This window comes from Callospermophilus lateralis, chromosome 10, assembly GCF_048772815.1.
Source record: "Callospermophilus lateralis isolate mCalLat2 chromosome 10, mCalLat2.hap1, whole genome shotgun sequence".
NCBI classification, from domain to species: Eukaryota; Metazoa; Chordata; class Mammalia; order Rodentia; family Sciuridae; genus Callospermophilus; species Callospermophilus lateralis.
In genome coordinates, this window is record NC_135314.1 from 56960451 (window position 1) to 56979968 (window position 19518).

The following is a 19518-nucleotide window of genomic DNA, read 5'->3' on the forward strand; positions in this document are numbered from 1 at the left end:
GAACCTGAAAGGTTTGTATATGGAAGAGTGCGGAAGAAGGGGATTCCATGAAGTGATATCTCTTTTCCATGTTTACTTGCATCATTTTCTACTTCACAGAATCCCTTTATTTAACCTGCATGGTCAAACATGATCAAACTTAATTTTTCCACCTAACTTACTAGGTTTTCAACAGAATGCACTTTGAGAAATGCTAATTTAGATAAATCTATGAATGATGAATCCACAGAAAATAAATGAGCAATGGATATCCAAGATCCATTTCTCACTTAGAAGGACAATGTTATAAACGACAACTATCACATTATACCATGTATGTCTCTTAGTGCTAGTTTCATGGACTTAAAAGATACTGAAGTTTGCTGGGGTTGTTGTAGCTCAGTGGTAAAGTGCTCGCCTAGCACGTGTGAGGCACTGGGTTTGAACCTCAGTACCATATAAATTTAAATAAAATAAAGGTATTGTGTCCCTACAACATACACACACACACACACACACACACACACACACACACACATATATATATATAATATATATATATGACAAAACTTAAAAAAAAAAGATACTGAACTAAATGGACCATTATTCTAACTCATGGAAACAGCTTCTGGAAGAGCGCCTGCCCTCACACGCGTGTGAGGCACTAGGTTCGATCCTCAGCGCCACATAAAAATGAGTAAAGTTATTGTGTTCATCGACAACTAAAATAATTTTTTTTTTAAAAAAGAATCTACATAAAAAGGCTAAGAAGACAAACAGATGGCAAAAGAGCTAAAAAGAGAAACTGTGTAAGAAGATACCAAAGGAGTTAGGATGACTCAGTCTAGAGGAGATTTGGGGAAAGTATCAAATCACCACATCAAGATCTCTAAAATTATAAATTGCTGATATGTAGCAATCTTAATCCTCACTGAGATCAAAACAAGTAGTACAGAATGGAATATTGAAATTAGATTTAAGAAGGAAAAAAAAATCCCTGACTGAAAAGGATAGGAAAAAAATTGAAAAACCTGATAGTGGAATGAAATAGCTTTTCTGTGTCATCGTCTTAACGATATTCTTATTTGTTATTATGACCTAAGCACGAACAGAGGAAAGAAGCTTCTACACAATGCATCTGTAAAGTTTCTAGGAGAGGGACCACCCATCTTTCTTACTTGAATTTTCCCAGCCACGAGTCAGCAATGATTGCTCCCAGGATGGGGGTGAAATAACAGAGGCTGCTGAAGGCATGGTACACAGAAGTGGAGGTGTCTTCATTCCAATGCAGGAAATACAGGAAATACAGGGTCAGCACAGCTGAGAGGGAAAAAAAAATAGGAGACAAAAAGGATAGATGCATTAAAATGACTTAGGAAGAAATATTTTTGATCTCTGGCCTTGGAAGGTAGTTTGGTTTTCAGCACTCCTACTACTGAAGTAACTGGGGCATGACTGCCAAGCAATAAAGCTGGGCCCATGTGAGAGTCAATGGGCCGTGACAACCACACAAACACAGTACTCCTCCCTTCAGCCTAAGTGCATCCCCGACATCATCTGGGCCAACGATCAAGATAACATGGGGCTTCCAATATCCCTTCCTTCTCCTTTCCAGCAGCAGTGTCATTCATAGACCCCAGGAGAATGGAATTCACACGTTGAGAGCTTTTCCACTTGTATCCTCATAGGCTGTGTTCTGGTTTCCATCTTGGCCAGCATGAGTTATTAGGTGAAATCCCATAAGGCATTTACTCAAGGTCTTGGCCAAAGGAAAAGACCGATTTGCATCAAGGCAGAAAGAGCAGACAAGGGAAACAAGTACATTCGAGATCAGGCTGCTAAAACAGGGTGACTCTAGGACACGAAATTACCTTTCATGCCATAATAGGAAAAGCGTTCACAGAATTCATTCACCACAATGAAGGCAATGCTCAGTGGATAGCTGGAGCCACAGATTTTCTGTGCGACAAAGAGACAACAGGCATGAGCTGTTTTTCTCTGGTTTAACCGCTTAATTTTCCCACAACTGAAAATTTTATTTATTTCAAATCACAATAGTAGGTAATACGGATCTATGTCTCTGTTCTTCATGAAAGAACTCTTATCATATTAAAACTGCTTCCTTTGCTGACTTAGGAGTAACAGAAGCTAATCTGAGTATTACTTTATTCTTCATTGAATATGGAACTGTTCAGACGTTCCTTGATATAGGACCTGCCTACCTTCCCATAACTACTAAATGGAAAGCTGGAGATCTGGGCAAGAATATAATCCTACTTACTGCTAGAACAGAATGAGGAGATGGCCTATAAAATAATTGATACCCAAGCAGTTAGGTTTAGATGTCAGTATCCTGCTTAGCTCCATTGTGGGGACTCACCTTGTCCCCACCTACCCTATTCACCATCTGGAAGGAATCCTCGAAGTATGATGGCTTCCTCTTCAGAGGCTGATGAAATCAGGCAAAGAGCTCAACATGGAGGGCAGAGATTGCTAAAGGTAAACTGATTGATCACCTTGACTTTGGGTGAAGAGTTCTGAAATTCTGTGGAAATTAAATGTCTGCTCTTCTTACTAACGTGATTCTATGGCATCTTCGTGATAATGCTACCAGAACTCAAAGGACAATGTTATAATAATATCAATCAGAATATAAAGATGGTCATGTTTTATTTCAAATCCTTACCCATTAAAATAGCTCACCTAATGTGAGGGTGGAGGATGGAGATATATCTGTCCTTGGGAGAGCCAGATCTTATCAAGAGATTTATATTGCCTCTAATCTCATAACAAGTATACACATCTTTGTAAGTCTTTAAATTCTTTGGGACCAGAAGAAATTAATAGATAAATGAATACATATAGTAAATCAATATACTTATTCTTTTATCTGTACAGATGATACACCCACACCCTGTGAATATAAAAATTACTTTAGGATAATAACTTGCTTGAAATGTGTGTCAAACTGGGGCTTCTTACCTTTCTAGCTCACAGATTGAGAACTATGTAACTGGAGTTCATTTAACCTATTTGTACTTGCTACATGACATGATTACTGATTGTGTTAACATACTGACCTTGGCCATCCCATTACTCCTGCCTCATTGTCTCAGTTCTGTCATTCAAAAGAAATAAGACTAATACTAGCTCTCAGTCTACAATAAGAACTCAGCAAATATTAACTATTATTGTTAAAATCTCTCTACTTGTAGGATTTGACATAAGGATTAAATGAGATAATAAATTTGGAAGTGTTTTAACAAGTAATAATGTATTCTTTGTTTCTCTATCATATCTCCCATTGTAAACTGAGGGTCCTTACTAACAGAAATTGGACCTATTCTAAAACTTCTTTTGGTTTTCAGAAGAAGGCTCTGCACACAGGGGTAACTAAGGGCTGAGTTTTCGTATTGGTAAAGCAAGAACAATCACACACAGTTCCCCAGACAGGAATGCTTGCCAAGTTTCCCTGGACATTCAAATTGCTTTTTTTCCCCAAGGGTAACTCAGAATATGCAATGAAACCCACAGCAAAACTTTGGATTCCAACTATAAAAACTCTGACTGCCTCTTCCTGCTGCTTCCTCTCATAAGCAAAAGACATTTCAATATGGATTTGGTTTTCAGGTAAATCTAACTGCAAGAGAGAGAAGAGAAAGAATAGTTTTTATTCCCTAATACAGCACAGTATGAAGTTCCAGAGGCCAAGGAGGAAAGCCAAAAGAACAAGGCTACTACTGTCAGAGGCAGAAGTGAATTGAGAACTCACCGGAGATGACTTCTTTGGAGGGCTGGAAGGTCTGGGTGGTACCTCTTCAGTGGAGACAGGTGAAAAAAGAGTTTCCTTGGACTCATTTTTCTGGAAAGGATTCATGGCTGGCTCTTTTCTCTCTCTCTCCTCAAGCATTTGGCTTCAGTAGGCAGTTAGGACAGCTGCCAGCCTACAGTGAAAAGGGGGACTGCTGGGAGGAGGGGAGGCTACAGCAACTAGGTTTAACCCTGTAGGTGTCAGTTTCAGAAGCTGACTGGCTCAAGGCAAAGCTGGAAGCTACAGGAAAAGAAAGGACTGGTGTATCAGTTTAAAAGAATGATTGCATACAAAGTAAAGCATGGGGAAGTGAGAATGGATATGTCACAAATCACAAGATGAGATTAAACTAATATGGGTATCTGTTAAGAAAAACTGCAAACAATTACAGATAAGAACACAACATCTTGAGCACAGATCAAAAAAACTGATTTCAGGATAATAGCTGTCATTTACTAGATACTATCATGCGCAATATATATATATATATATATATATATATATATATATATATATATATATATGTTATATGTATACATATATTTATTTATTGTAATTCTTACTACTATTTCTATTTTACAGAACCTAATGTTCCAAGAGTAACATTAGAACTTATGAAAAAAATCACACGGTCAGTAAGTGGCAGATCTGGAATCTTTGCTATGCCATAACACATAGGAAAGGTAGAGATTAGCATCAGTAATCCTCTAGTCATTATTCAGGTATGGAAATTATGTAAATGAAAATGTAGGAATTTAGGGAATTGAAAGATTTTGAAGAAGAAAAGTTATCAAAACCAGCTTTGAGAGTCAAGAAAGATGTTGATTTTGGTTTCAACATCATAACGTTCAATAAGAAATGTCTACAAACATAAATTTAAAAAATAGGGCTCAAGAAGATCAGAGAAAAGAGTGGGTGATACACATCTGGGAATCATTCCTCTCCATTGCTAATGCCATCCCTTGCAATTTTTTTTTTCATTTCAATTGAAATCTATCCTTTTATTTTAAAAAAATTAAATGTGTGCAGAGATTGTGAACTGGTTACTTTTCAGGTGTTATTGCAAGCATTATTTTCCTGAATTTTTAGTGGATAGACTAATGATTCCAGAATATCATATTTAGTCCTTATCAGAAGAAAAACAAGAATAAACATGATGACAATAGGTCCATTTTCTACATATTATTTTTGTTAAATAGAAAAGATCTGAGAAGAACAAAAGAACATGATACCTCTCTAGTTCTCAGTCCAATGGAAAGGGGGAAGAATGGCCAAGAGCTATAAAAAGAATAAGAAAATCCAAACCACAAAGTAAATCTATGAGTAAACCATGAGGATCAGGCAACAGCAGACTACTTATTTAATTTGAGAATATGAGAGAGAAAACTTATAACTCTGTCCCTTGAAAAATTCTCACATTGTCTATTTGAATACTTTATCAACCAAAAAGTTCTTTTTCTCCCTAAACTTTAACTCAGACTTTGACCATGTTTTCTTAGCTTCTTTTGTACTCTTCATTTCCTCTCTCTCCCACCAACCTTTACCCATAGAATAATACAACTTCATTTCTGACTGTAGCATTAATGATTAGTCTTGGTTATTCTTTTAGGAAGAATGGACCTAGTTTGGCTAAGGACTCTGCAAAACAATTAAGCAGTCAGAATTTATAAGTCAAGTAGAAATAACAGGTGCCTTAATTCTGTCCATGGCTTCCCTTGCACTGGTCTTGTTTGTACCTCAACAATGACATTTGATCCTGCAGAATAGGTGAAATAGCACCTGTATGCAACACGCCAATTCATTTGTTCGCAGAAGACCCCAAATACCAAACTTCAGAGTATGATCATTGGTTTTTCTGACACTCCTTTGTTCGGATGAAATTCTTTTGATTATGGCAACAGAATGATAGTATTCATAGAATCAAATATCAAAAGTGAATGGAATCTTAATTTTATTCTGTGTAAACGAAAATTCCCTAACAAGATCAGTTCGAGTAATATTACATATTTGCCTTTGCCTTGAAAATTCTAAGTCAGTAAATCTCAATAGGTATCTGACTAAAGTTTTTAATAAGCACCACTTCTGATCCTCAAGCCAGGAATTTGGGAAACACTGGTCTTAAATTTGTCTCCTATTGTAGCCTGAAGAGTATTTCAGAGGAACTCTCAGTGGAAGGATGAAGGACTAGAGTCTCAGGCTCCCAAAGCACAGTCTAAAGACCTTTATATCATATCAGGGTGCCTCTTATATCTTATTATTTTTGGTAAGTTGCCATCAGATAGAAGAATAAAGAAGATAGCATTTCCCAGATAGGAATAATTTACTCATTGTAACACAAAATACAATAAAAGTGGAACAATCTAAATATTAGAATTAAATAACCCATAAAAGTAAAGAATATCAGTGGCCTCAATGATTGTGATATCAGAGTGAAGTTTTATAGTTATATGTAGAAAGGAGATTGAAGACCTGGGGCTGTAGCTCAGTGGTAGAGTGCTTCCCTAGCATGTGCAAGGCACCAAGTTCGATTCTCAACACCACTCATTAATAAATGAGTAAAATAAAGATTCATCCAACATCTAATAAAAGTATTTTAAAAATTTTTTAAAAAGAAAGGAGATTGAAGCTCTTATATGATAGTTATCAACATAGTTGGAGAAAAGAGGCAAAAAGGAAGTGAGAAGAGAAAGTGTGTTTAACAAGGTCCTGGAATATAAAATCAGCACACACAAAATCATATTTAAATATCAGCAACAAAGAAATAGACAAGGGGACTAAGAAAATGATTCAGTTCTAATAGTATAAAATTATGTAGGAATAAGTTTAATAAAAGATATTCAATAACAACACTAAATACTATAAAATACGGCTGGGGTTGTGGCTCAGTGGTACAGCGCTTGCCTAGCATGTGTGAGGCATTGGGTTCGAGTCTCAGCACCACTTATAAATAAATAAAGTCCATTGACAACTGAAAATTTTTTTTAAAAAAATACTATAAAATGTTACTGAAAGAAATTAAAGAAATTCTGAATAAACGAAGACAACCCATTCTCATGATTTGGAAGGCTCAAATTGTAAAGATGTCATATTCCTCAAATTAACCTATGGTTTTCACACAAAGTTACAAGTTCTGTAAGTATGGAAATGGCAATTTGAAATTTGAAATTGCCATTTCCACAAAATCCATGTGGAACTGAAAAAAGCCAAGGATAGCAAAGTCAGTCTTGAAAGAATAATTGTGGAGGACTTCTACCCAACATTTGACCTATTATAAAGCTATGGTAATTACAACAGTGACACAAAGACAGGCAAGGCAATTAATGGAATAGAATAGAGTTCAAAGATCCACACGTGTTATTTAAAACAAAAGTGATCCCACAGAACAATAGGGGGAATGATTGTATTTTCAGTAAATAAACACCATTTGGATATCCATGTGGGATGGATATGCTTATAAAAACTTACGCTTATAAAAACTCAATCCTATATAGATTTCAGATTTACATATTAAAGTAAAAAAAATTTTAAAGGAAAACATAAGAGCTGTGGATTAAGCTAAATTTCTTAAATAAGACAAAAAAAAACAGGAGAACCATGAAAGAAAAAAATTGGTATATTGAACAATATTAAAATTAAGAATGATTATCAAAGACACCATTAAGAATGAAAAGGTGGAGCTGTGGCTGTGGCTCAGCGGTAGCGCACTTGCCTGGCACACATGAGGCACTGAGTTGGATTCTCAGCACCGAATATAAATAAATAAAATAAAGGTATATCAACAACTAAAAAACAAAAAAAGAATGGAAAGGTGATTTATAGAGTGGGAGAAAATATTCATATTACATATACCTATCAAAAGATTTGTGCCCACAGTACATAAATAATTCCAAAAGTCAATTAACAGAAATAAAATGAGTGGAAGAATGTTAAAAGAATGAACAAATATTTCACAAAGAGGACACCCAAATAGCCAATAAATCTGTGGACACAATATCAACTATATTAATATAAATATGGTTTATTTAACTCATCCTTAATTAATGAATATGGAGATTTGGTCTTTTGCTATTGTAAGTAATGTTGCAATAATAGCTCTGCACATACATTAAATACTTGTGTAGGACAAAATTCCAGAAATGAGACTGCTGAGCCCATATATATTCTTTTGTAACTTTTGTAACTGCCTATTCATTTTCTTTGCCCATTTTTCTATTTATTTGTCTCCTTCTAATTCTGCAAGACCTTTTGTGTATTATTGATATTAGTGTTCTGCCATCTTTTACATTGCAAATATTTTCCCTATTGATTTTGTCTGTGGGACTTTAAAACTTAAATATAGCTTGCAATAAGGTACACAAACCTTAACTGTAAAACTCCACTAACATTTGCATATGTGCAACTCACACAACCACCACCCAGATAAAATTAAAAGAAAAAAAAAATTTCTAGCTCTTCAGTGCTGGAACTCCTGCAGAGAATAATAGCCTCTGCTTCTCTTCTGCCTTCCTGTCAAACCATCTTCTCCAAAGGTAACCAGTATTCTTATTTTCATCACCGTAGATATGTCTTGCCCATCCTGAACTTCATGTAAATGGAATAATTCTGTCTGTATTTTTTTTATTTATATTACTCAATACTACATCTGTGAGATTCGTCAGCATTGTTGCTTGTAACAAGATCCACCCCACCCATATTTGGTAGGATTCACTATATGAATATGCTACAATTTATTTAGCCATTGTTCTGTTGATGGATACTTGGATATTTTATTTTAGTGTTAGTTATTGTCAATTTAGTTTGTACTGGAAACTTTGCTTATCAGAATCACTTTCTTTGTAAGGTTCTGGGCCAGAAGAACTTGTGTGAGGTTTAGAAAGTAGAATCAGATATTACTCTTAGTGGTCAGAGATTGTGCTCCAACACTTTGAGTCAATAAGGCTTTGTCCTTAGATGATGGGTCCATATGTGTAGGGGAATGCTTCAAAGTTCATGCTGTTTTCATATCTTCCCAGGTTTTATTTTTCATCAGGGCCTTTTGAGTTTTTTCGATATTAGGGTGTGTGTGTGTGTATGTGTGTTTGGTACTAGAGATTGAACCCAGAGGGGCTTAACCACTGAACCACAACCCCAGTCCGAGGTTTATTTTTAATACCAAAATTTATTTCTTTTCTTTTCTAGCCAGTAGTGGGACACGGAAATATTTCAGTTCTCAACCTGTTAAAAACCTGTTAAAGTCAGGTCCGTTGGGGAAAAAGTACAGACTAGCATTGATTTAAAGCCTTGATCAAGATTAAAGTGATAGAGATTGTTTAAAAAACATATTGATTACTGTTTCCCTTAAAATATACTTCAAGAAATGTTGGTTCAGTGCTGAGGTTATGGCTCAGAGGTAGAGCACTCGCCTAGCATGTGTGAGGCCCTGGGTTCGATCCTCAGCACCATATTAAAAAAAAAATTAAAATAGGGATGATATTGTGTCCAACTAAAAAATAAATAAATAAATAAAAGAAGTGTTGGTTCAATGTAACAAATTCCTCTTTCTCTCAGGAACATTATAGGGAACTTTTTCGTCTCCACTTCCATAATGGAGATTAATATTGTAATATATAATCCCTCCACAGTGCTGGATCATAATGATAGGAGATTTCTCTTCACATTAGACACTTAGGTGCAAGAACAACCAGGGTCATGAGAAATCCACCAAAGATTATCTCTAAGCTTAAAGCCATAGGTCTTCATTTTCCACAGTTTACAATGATAGAAGTGGATAAAAACACCCCAAACACTACACACCAAGAATTGATGATCCCACTGAAATCACTGCATATCCAGAGAGGGCAGATGCACCTAACCTGGACTGGTTCAAATATGAACTATTCCTCACACGGTTCCTACTCCGCCTGCCCACTTTGTAACATTACTCTTATTAAGGATCAAGAAAAAAGAATGGATAGCTGGCTTTTTAAATTTTTATGGCTCAAATATTGCGTCAGGAGAGCCTGAGCTGTAGGGCCCCTCTTGTTCACTGCTCTTCTCAATTACTGATTTTACTTGATTGCTGGTCAAAGCCTTCAGGCTACTTGCATCTTGTAATCATTGCAAAAGGCTGTCCCCTCCTCTTTGACCTACAGTGGAGGAGGAAGCCAAGATGATTGCCCAGAGGCTGAGTGAGGAATCAGTGTTCAAAATGCATCAGGGCTTCACCCACCTCACTCACTGATGCCAGGACATTCCCCAACTCAGCCTGAGAGAACCAGGCCCTTGACCTGTCAGCTAGAATTAGGGTCACTTCTTGTGCTCATTTGCTATCCTGGCACATTTGGTATCAGAAACAGAAACTTTTGATCAGAAAGAAAGCAGTAATGAGGTGTTCCCCCACCCTTTGTCCTTTTAATCAAGTTGATTATTTCAAGCCTAAAATTACCAGGTCTCCAGGAGCAGTGCAATTGTGTCCCTACCTCCACCTTCCTGCCCCCTGCCCCCACTTAGACCCTCAGACTTCCCCCTTTTTCTTCTGCCTCATGCTGGTGCCACTGCTCTCTTGACCAAAGACCATCAGCTTGTACTGGGCCCTGAGATCTTTTTCAAGGTGGACTGCAGCCAGCCCTGCAGCCAAGAATCTCTTCCTTTCATTGTTTTGTATTCAGCCAACTCTAGAGAAGCCAGGATGAACTCAAAAACAGATATAAAGCGAAGAGACAGAGAGACAGCAATTTTAGAGATCAGGCCACCGGAAAGATGGCATCAGTGTGGGAAGATGCCCCAGATGATAAGTCGCCTAAATGGATGTAACCAACTTTTCAGTCACTGTCTTACACTTGGGTAGAATGTTCAGTTGGATGGTTGGGTAGATGCTGTCTGATCAGTCCCAGCCATTGTTCTTGATCATGTGTGCTAGCTGAATGATGTATTTGTCTTCTCTGGATTTCTGGTTGTTTTCAAAAGCATGTTCATATTTCCAGCCCAGGATGGTTTTGCAGTTTTCACAGTAAATGTCTGCAACTGTAGGCCATCCTGTTTGTGACACTTGCTTTTCTGCAGGCCCACAGCCCATGTTAACTACTAAGTTAAAGAGGCATGCTCCTCTTTGACTTCCTTGGAATGGCTTGGAAAGCAGTTCATCGTGATTGGCCATGTGAGCGCTACAGTGAGTGCAGCTGTAGATCCTGTGACAGAGGAGCAGATATGCCTGGAAACTCTTGAGCTGCTGACAGAGGGTTGAACTCTGAGGCAGCCTTCAAGAAATCCCCACAGATGATTCACACAGGGAACACACAGGTAAAGGCTGTGATTTGGTAGGGTGTGGGGGTGGGGCAGCCTCACACACTGGTGATGTCTTCAGGGGAAGAACTCTCAAGCAGGGTCTAGGGGTTGGTTCTTAGCAGCCTGATATCAGGCAAAGGACTGCCCTGCTCTATATTTTGGTTTTCGTCTATGGTTTCTGACTTATTATACTTATAACCTTTGTTATTTTTAAAAATTTTTTTCAGTTGTAGATGGACACAATACCTTAATTTTGTTTGTTTTATTTTTTTATGTGATGCCAGAAATCAAACCCAGTGCCTCACACATGCTAGGCAAGCGCTCTACCACTGAGCCACAAACCGGACCCTAACTCTTGTTATTTTCTAAGTGATGGAATAATGTTAAGGCACTTTAGACCTCAAATGTAGGCCTCAGAAAGCCAAGTCTTTATTTCTCTCTTTTTCTCTCTGAATTTCTCCTACCCTTCTTTCACCTGCTCTTTTTCTCCCTGAGGCAGGACGTAGAAATCAGAATTTCTCTTTCCCAAGATGGGATCATAGAAACTAAACATGTACTCTAATCTTCCCCTACAGTTATCTTAGAGATGGCCATAAAGAAATGTACCTTGTCTGATAATAATTCATTCGACTCTCCTTGTTCCAGAAGGGTCTTGCCCCATACCCCCTGAGGAAGGAATGTTGACCAATCTGAAGAGAAGGTGCTGCTGGGTTTCCTCATCCAGTCTATTAGCAATCACACCTATACAATGAAGTCTCCCCACCCACCCCGAAAAACAAATAATCTAAAAGGACAGGATTTAGTGAGTTTCCTGATGGCTGAATATGTGAAATTCCTAGAAGAGGGTGTGCCTAGACAGGGCATGGAAGATCCATGCCTATTCTTCCATATCCACTCCTATTTATCTCTTCCTCTATACCATTTGTAGTATTCTTTATAATAATCCAGGAAATATGTTTCTCAATCCTCTGAGCCATTCCAGCAAATTAATCAAACTTGAGGAGTGGGTAATAGGAACCCCAGCTTATAGCCCATTAGTCAGAAGCACTGGTGCTTTGCAAGGTGACTTGTGATTAGCATCTGCAGTGTGTGTGGTGGGGGCAGTCTTGGGACTGAGTCCTTGACCTGTGAGATCTGATGCTCTCTCCAGGTAGTGTCATAATTGAATGGAATTAGTGTCTGATGCAGAATGGCTTGCTTGCTAGCAAGGAAAACAAATCACCACCCATTTTGCAATCACCAAAGACTTCTGTACAAATTGTGGTTTGAGAGTAAAGGAAGAAACAAAACTGTTTTTTCCCAACTCACTGTCTTAAGCACCACATGTAGTCTCAGGGTTGGTCAGAGTGTGTGAATTATCCATGAACTCTGTTGCATATATAGCTTTATCCCAAAATATGGTTACCCAACTAGGATTGCTACCTCAGAATAATCAGGCTAAGCTCTGGCCAACATCAAAGATTCTGCTTAAAATGTTCCTGGGCATGAGTGTCACCTACTCCTTCACATTGAATGAGTATCCTTCTGGGGACAGAGAAGATGTCAGTCATTGCAATTTCGAAGTTATTGGCTTTTAAAAATTACACATTTTGGGGTTGAGGATGTGGCTCAAGCGGTAGCGCGCTCGCCTGGCATGCGTGCGGCCCGGGTTCGATCCTCAGCACCACATACAAACAAAGATGTTGTATCCGCCGATAACTAAAAAATAAATATTAAAAATTCTCTCTCTCTCTCTCTCTCCCCTCTCACTCTCTCTTAAAAAAAAAATTACACATTTTACCCGTTATTGAATTCTTCATTTTGACTCATTTCTTAATAAACTAGAAATTGCTAAATTAATCATTATAGAAATGATGTGTGTGAAATCTAATTCCTGAATTCTGACATGTCTAAGAGTGCCTCCTTACCAAACTATGGATGGCATTTCATGAATACATAATTCATAGATCACATTCATACCCATGTGCAGATGAAACATTATTATATTTATACTTTTAGTGCTGCAGAGTAGCTCAAAACCCTTGGATTTTTGTTCTTTAGTAACCAACTTACTTTTCCTGCTTGTATGCTTATGAATTTAATCAAACCATTCAGAACAGGTCAAACTAGGAGTATGGGCTTATAAGTATGTGTTAGGTCTTGTATAATGTACAAACTCTCAATACGTGCATCAAAAAAAAAAAAAAGGAGATACAGAAGCACAGAAAATACTATTTTATTCTTCTACATGTGTGTGTATGTATATGTACACACATATATATATATATATATACACACCCTTGAGGATATAGAGAATACTGACATACTAGGTATTGAATTTATAAAAATGGACTTTAAGAATTCTTCACTTATGGGGGAAATATCAAGGACAGAAGAAGATAAGCTGTTTGGGTTTCAGGAAGTAAACTTTGAGAACATGGTGTACATTATGTAGCTAGCATTCTAGCTCATATCACCACATATTCATTTCTTATAAAGTCAATGCTAATAAAAAGATTCTCAGTCTAACAACTTTCAGTAAAAACTATTATAATTTGCATTTATATATTAAAATGAAAAGTATGTTTTCTAGTTAGTTTGAATGTATGAGCTTGCTTTAGTTATGCAATAAATGATAGTTTATTATAATAAATGTAGTTCTCAAGAAACTAAGTATTATATAAAACAGAAATAAAAATAAGATAGATTAACTGAATGTACTCTAGAGAAAGGAAAGAAGAGAGAAAGGAAAGAGTAAAACCAAAACATAAGAATTTTTCAAAAACAACTACAGGAATTTCAATGGTAGGAGGTGAAATGGAATAAAATTTTATTTCCTAATTGCCAAAATTTGAAGCAGTTTTTGGTACCAGGGATTGAACCAGGGGCACTTAACCACTGAGCCACATCCCCAGCCCAATTTTGTATTTTATTTAGAGACAGGGTCTTGCTGAGTTGCTTAGTGTCTCACTAAGTTGCTGAGGCTGGCTTTGAACTCGTGATCCTCCTGCCTCAGCCTCTTGAGCTGCTGGGATTACAGGCATGTGCCACCACTCCCAGCATAGCTAAGATATCCTTCAGTAGGTGAACAGATAAATAAACTAGTACATTCAGACATGTACCAGTCTCTCAATTATGAAAAACATGGAAGAAACTTAAATGCTTTAAGTGAAAGTCAATCTGAAAAGGCTAGATATTTTATGATTCCAATATATGACATTCAGGAAAAGAAAAATATATGAAGACAGTAAAAAGATCAGTGTTTGCCAAGGTTTAAAGAGAAAGAGATGAGTAGGCAGAGCATGGAAGATTTTTAGGGACAGTGAAATTATTCTCTGTGTTATTACATGCATCAAAAATACTGTATACATGTGTCAAAATCCATTCAAAAATCCATTAAATGTACATAGACTAAATCCTAATGTAAACTATGAACTTTGAGTGATGATGATGTGTAATGTAGGTTTATCATTTACAACAAAGATACCATCACTCTGTATAGGATATTGACAGCGGGGTCAGAGGACATAGGAAGTCTCTAAACCTTTTGCTCAATCTTGCTGAGAACTTAAAACTTCTCTAAAATATTTTAAAAGGAACCTGCTGGTCAGTGACTTCTAATTATAATTAAATAGTTTTAATTTCTCCCAAATTCAAGGATATTATAAAAATAAACATTAATTATCTCAACACTTAATGACTTTATCCTAAATTAGTTTAGTTTTATCAAGAATTAAAGTATTTTATTTTTTCCACATTTTAATTGGTGCATTAGAGTTGTACATAACGGTAGGGTTTCTTGTTACATATCCATTCATGCACATGATATAATGATATAATTTGGCCAATATCATCCCCCACTATTTCCCTTTCTCTCCTCTTTCCCTTCCCCTGGTCCCTTTCTTTTTTTTTTATTGGTTGTTCAAAACATTACAAAGCTCTTGACATATCATATTTCATACATTTGATTCAAGTGGGTTATGAACTCCCATTTTTGCCCCAAATACAGATTGCAGAATCACATCGGTTACACATCCATGTTTTTACATAATGCCATATTAGTGACTGTTGTATTCTGCTACCTTTCCTATCCTCTACTATCCCCGCTCCCCTCCCCTCCCCTCCCATCTTCTCTCTCTACCCCGGGTCCCTTTCTTTTCCTCTACAGCTCTCCCTTTGATTTTTATGAGACTAGCACCACTGCACACCTTTCTTTTCCTTTTTCTTCTTCAGCTTCCACCCAAGAGAAAACACATGAGCCTTGACTTTGCATTTGGCTTATTTTGCTTAACTAATCTCCAGCACAACTAAGATGTTCTTCAGTAGGTGAATGGATAAATAAACTGGTATACTCAGACATGGAATATTATTCAGCCTTAAAAAGAAATGGACTCTCAGTCTATGAAAAACATGGAGGAAACATAAATGCTTTAAGTGAAAGTCAATTTTAAGTGACTCTCCAATCTCTATAGTGAGATAGACATACACACACTCACACACACACACACACACACACACACACACACACATCCTTGGGATAAAATCCAATTGGTCATGATGTACAATCTTAATGTATTGTTGAACATGATCTACTAACATTTTAATCAAAGATTTTTATATCTAAATCCATCAGATATATATTGTATATATCTCACAATGGATGTGTGTGTGTGTGTGTGTGTGTGTGTGTGTAACAAATCTTATTTATCCTTTCATCCATTTATGGACACCTAGGCTTGTTCCACAGTCTGGCTATTATGAATTGGGTATGCATGTATCACTATATTATGATCATTTTAATTCTTTAGGATAAATACCAAGGGGTGGTATAGCTGGATCATATTGTGGTCCCATTTCTAGTCTTTGAGAAACCTCCATACTGATTTCCATAGCAGTTGTACTAACTTACAATCCCACCAACACTACAAAGTGTTCCTTTTTCTTTGTGTCCTCTCCAGCATTTATTATTGTTTGCATTCTTTTTCTTTTCTTTTTTTTTTTTTTTTTTTGTACCAGCAATGGAACCTAAGAGTGCTTAGTCACTGAGCCCCAGCCACAGCCCTTTTTATTTTTTAAGACAGGGTCTTGCTAGGTTGCTTAAAGCCTTGCTAATCTGCTGAGGCTGGCTTTGAACCTGCAATCCTCCTACCTCAGTCTCCAAAGCTACTGGGATTACAGGCACCACTACATCCAACCTTGTTTGTATTCTTGATAGCTGCCACCTAGCTGGAGTGAGTTGAAATCTCAGTCTAGTTTGGTTTGCATTTCCATAAATGCTAATGATGTTGAATACTTTTTCATGTATTTGTTGGCCATTTATATTTCTTCTTTCAAACAGTGTTAATTTTCCCATTTATTAATTGGGTTATTTGTTGGTTTTAGGGTTAAGTTTTCTGACTTATTATATATTCTGGATATTAATCCTGTATCAGAAGAGTAGCTAGAAAAGATTTTCTTCCATTCTTTAGGTTCTTTCTTCACATTTTTTTTTTGTTGTTGTTGTTTCCTTTGCTGTGTGCAGAAGCTTTTTAACTTGATGCCATCCCATTCATTAACTTGGCCTTATTTCCTGAGTTTTAGGGGTACTATTGATAAAATTGTTGCTTATGCCTACATGTTGGAGGGCTGACTCTGTTTTCCTCTAGTAATTGCATAGTTTCTGGTTGCATTCCTAGGTTTTTGATATACATAAGTTGACTTTTGGACAGGGTGAGAGATAAGGATCTAATCCCATTCTTCTATAGGTTGATAACAAGTTTTCCAAGAACCATTTGTTTAAAAAGGCTGTCTTTTGTCCAGTGAATGATTTTGGTACTGTTGTTAAGGATCAGATGACTCTATCTGTGTGGATTTGTCTCTGTATCTTCTATTCTATAACATTGTCTTTTTATGCCAGTACCATGCAGTTTTTGTTACTATAGCTCTTTAGAATAATTTGAAGTCAGGTATTGTGATGCCTCCAGCATTGTTGTCATCGTCGTCCTCCTCCCCCTCCTCCTCCCCCCCCCTCCTCCTCCTCCTCCTCCTCCTCCGCTTTGGCTATTCTGGGTCTTTTATTCTTCCAAATTAATTTTATGATTTTTCTTTCTAGTTCTGTGAAGAATGTCATTGCTATTTTGATGGGGATTGCATTGAATCTATATATTGCTTTTGGTATATGGCCATTTTAACAATATTAATTCTGCCTATCTATGGCAGATCTTTCCATCTTCTTGAGTCTTCTACAGTCTCTTTCTTCAATGCTGTATAGTTTTAGTTGTAGAGATCTTTCGCCTCCTTACATAAGATTTATTCCTAGGTATTTTTTTTTTAGGCTATTGTGAATGGGATTGCTTTCCTGATTTCTTTTTCAAAAGATTCATTATTGGTGAATAGGAAAGGTATTGATTTTGTACCCTGCTACTTTGCTGAACTTGTTTATTGGTTCTAGAAATCTTCTCGTCGTATTTTGTGGGTCTTCTAAGTATAGGATCATATGATCTGCAAATAGTGATAATTTGACTTCTTCCTTTCCTTTTTTTATGCCTTTTATTTCCTTCTCTTGCTCTGGCGAGAATTTCTAGCACTACATTAAAAGAAATTATGAGTGAACATCTTTGACTTGTTCCAGATTTTAAAGGAAAAGCTTTCAGTTTTTTCCCCATTTACTATGAGGATGGCTTTGGGTTTTTCATATAAAACCTTTATGATGTTGAGGCAAGTTCCTTCTATCCCTAGTTTCTTCAGTGTTTTTATCATGAATGGGTGCTGAATTTTGTCAAAGGCTTCATCTGCATCTATTGAGATGACTAAGTGATTTTTGTCTTAAATCTATATATGTGATGTATTGTGGTTGTGTTGGTCAAATGTGGTTGAGTAGGTCACTCGGCTACCTCAGTCGCGGGGGCAGGGATGCACAGTCAACAGACAGATACCAGGAATTTGTGAGAGATGGCAGCAATGTCCAGCAAGACGTCCAGCAAGTTCATTTATTATGGAAATGAATACAACTGATATTGAGCTCGGTTAGGGCGCATCCTCCAATCATACACAAGCAAAGCAGGTTATACAACATCTAGAAGCCAACAATCATAAACATTGTTACGTGGTGGAAGGCAGATTAGTAGGGTCTTTGTCCCTATGAAAGGGGCCTTATCACTGAGGATGTGGTTTCTCAAAAGGCTGGATCCTGCAGGTGTTCCTGTCAAGCCTGTATGAACATAGGTTTTTCAAGCACTCTGAGTTGCTAGTAGCTGCTAGCTGCAAACCTAGAGTGACGCCTACTTGCATTACACTTAATGATTTGTGTATGCTAAACCATCCCTTCCTCCCTGGGATAAAACCAAGTTGGTCATGATGTACAATCTTAATATGTTAATATGTTGTTGAACATGATCTAACATTTTGTTAAAGATTTTTACATCTTAGTTTATCAAGGATATTGGTCTGTAGTTTTTTTTTTTTTCCTTAATGTGTCCTTACCTAGTTTTGATATGAATGGGACAGTAGCTTCATAGAATGAATTTGGAAGTGTTGAATCCCTTTCTATTTCATGAAATAATTTAAGGATCGTTGGCATTAGTTTTCCTTTTAAAGTCTGATAGAAATTAGCTAAGAATTCATCTGGTCCTGAACTTTTCTTTGTTTGAAGGCTTTTAATCACTGCATCTATCTCATTGCTAGTTATTGGTCTGTTTCAGTTTTCTGTGTCCTCTTGATTCAATTTTGGCATGTCATCTGTGTCTAGAAATGTATCCATTTCTTCTAGATTTCCAATTTATTGAAGTGTAAGTTTTCAAAATAGTCCCTAAGGCTCCTCTGGATTTCTGTAAAATCTGTGGTGCTTTCTTTTTTTATCTTTAATTTTATTAATTTGAGTCTTCTCTGTTTCTTTTGGGTAGTTTGGTTAAGTGCTTGTTAATCTTATATTTTCAAAGAACCACTGTTTCAAGGATCCATTGTATTTTCTTTTTAGTCTCAATTTCAACAATATTGTTTTTGATTTTAAATTATTTCCTTCCTTCTACTGGTTTTAGAATTGGTTTGTTCTTGTTTTTCAAGGGCCCTAAGATGCATCATTGTTTATTTGGCATGCATAGCTATAAACTTTATTTTTAGAACCGCCTTTATAGTGTCCCAGAGGTTCTGATATGTTGTATCATTATTTTTGTTTGATTCTAAGAATTTTTTTGGAGGGGGTACAGGGTATTGAACTAAGGGGCACTCAACCATTGTCACATCTCCAGCCCTATTTTGTATTTTATTTATAGACAAGGTTTCACTGATGCTTACCACTTTGATTTTTGCTGAGGCTGGCTTTGAACTTAAGATCCTCCTGTCTCAGCCTTCCAAGCTGCTGGGATTATAGGCATGTGCAACTGCACCTGGCTGACTAACAATTTTTAAAATTTTTTCTTTGACTTTTCTATCACCCATTCATTAATCAAACATGTATTTTTCAACCTCTGTGTGTTTATATAATTTCTCATGTTTATTTTTCATTTCAT

General features: G+C 36.7%; 1 protein-coding gene and 1 pseudogene across 2 annotated transcripts in view; both read right to left on the bottom strand.

Moving 5' to 3' along the window:
- Positions 1–3889, bottom strand: part of Slc15a2 (solute carrier family 15 member 2) — a 33807-nt gene extending 29918 nt beyond the window's left edge. Inside the window, exons 1-3 of one of the 2 annotated variants that reach the window (XM_076867749.2) lie at positions 3752–3889; positions 1851–1938; positions 1158–1299 (exon numbers count right to left, since the gene is read on the bottom strand). In XM_076867749.2, the coding sequence (XP_076723864.1) occupies positions 1158–1299; positions 1851–1938; positions 3752–3889 (368 nt within the window). The remainder of the gene's footprint in view (positions 1–1157; positions 1300–1850; positions 1939–3751) is intronic. The other variant, XM_076867750.2, reaches the window with a different exon arrangement.
- Positions 3890–10652: 6763 nt separating this feature from the next.
- LOC143407831 (protein yippee-like 2 pseudogene) lies at positions 10653–11606 on the bottom strand (annotated as a pseudogene).
- Positions 11607–19518: the final 7912 nt, after the last annotated feature.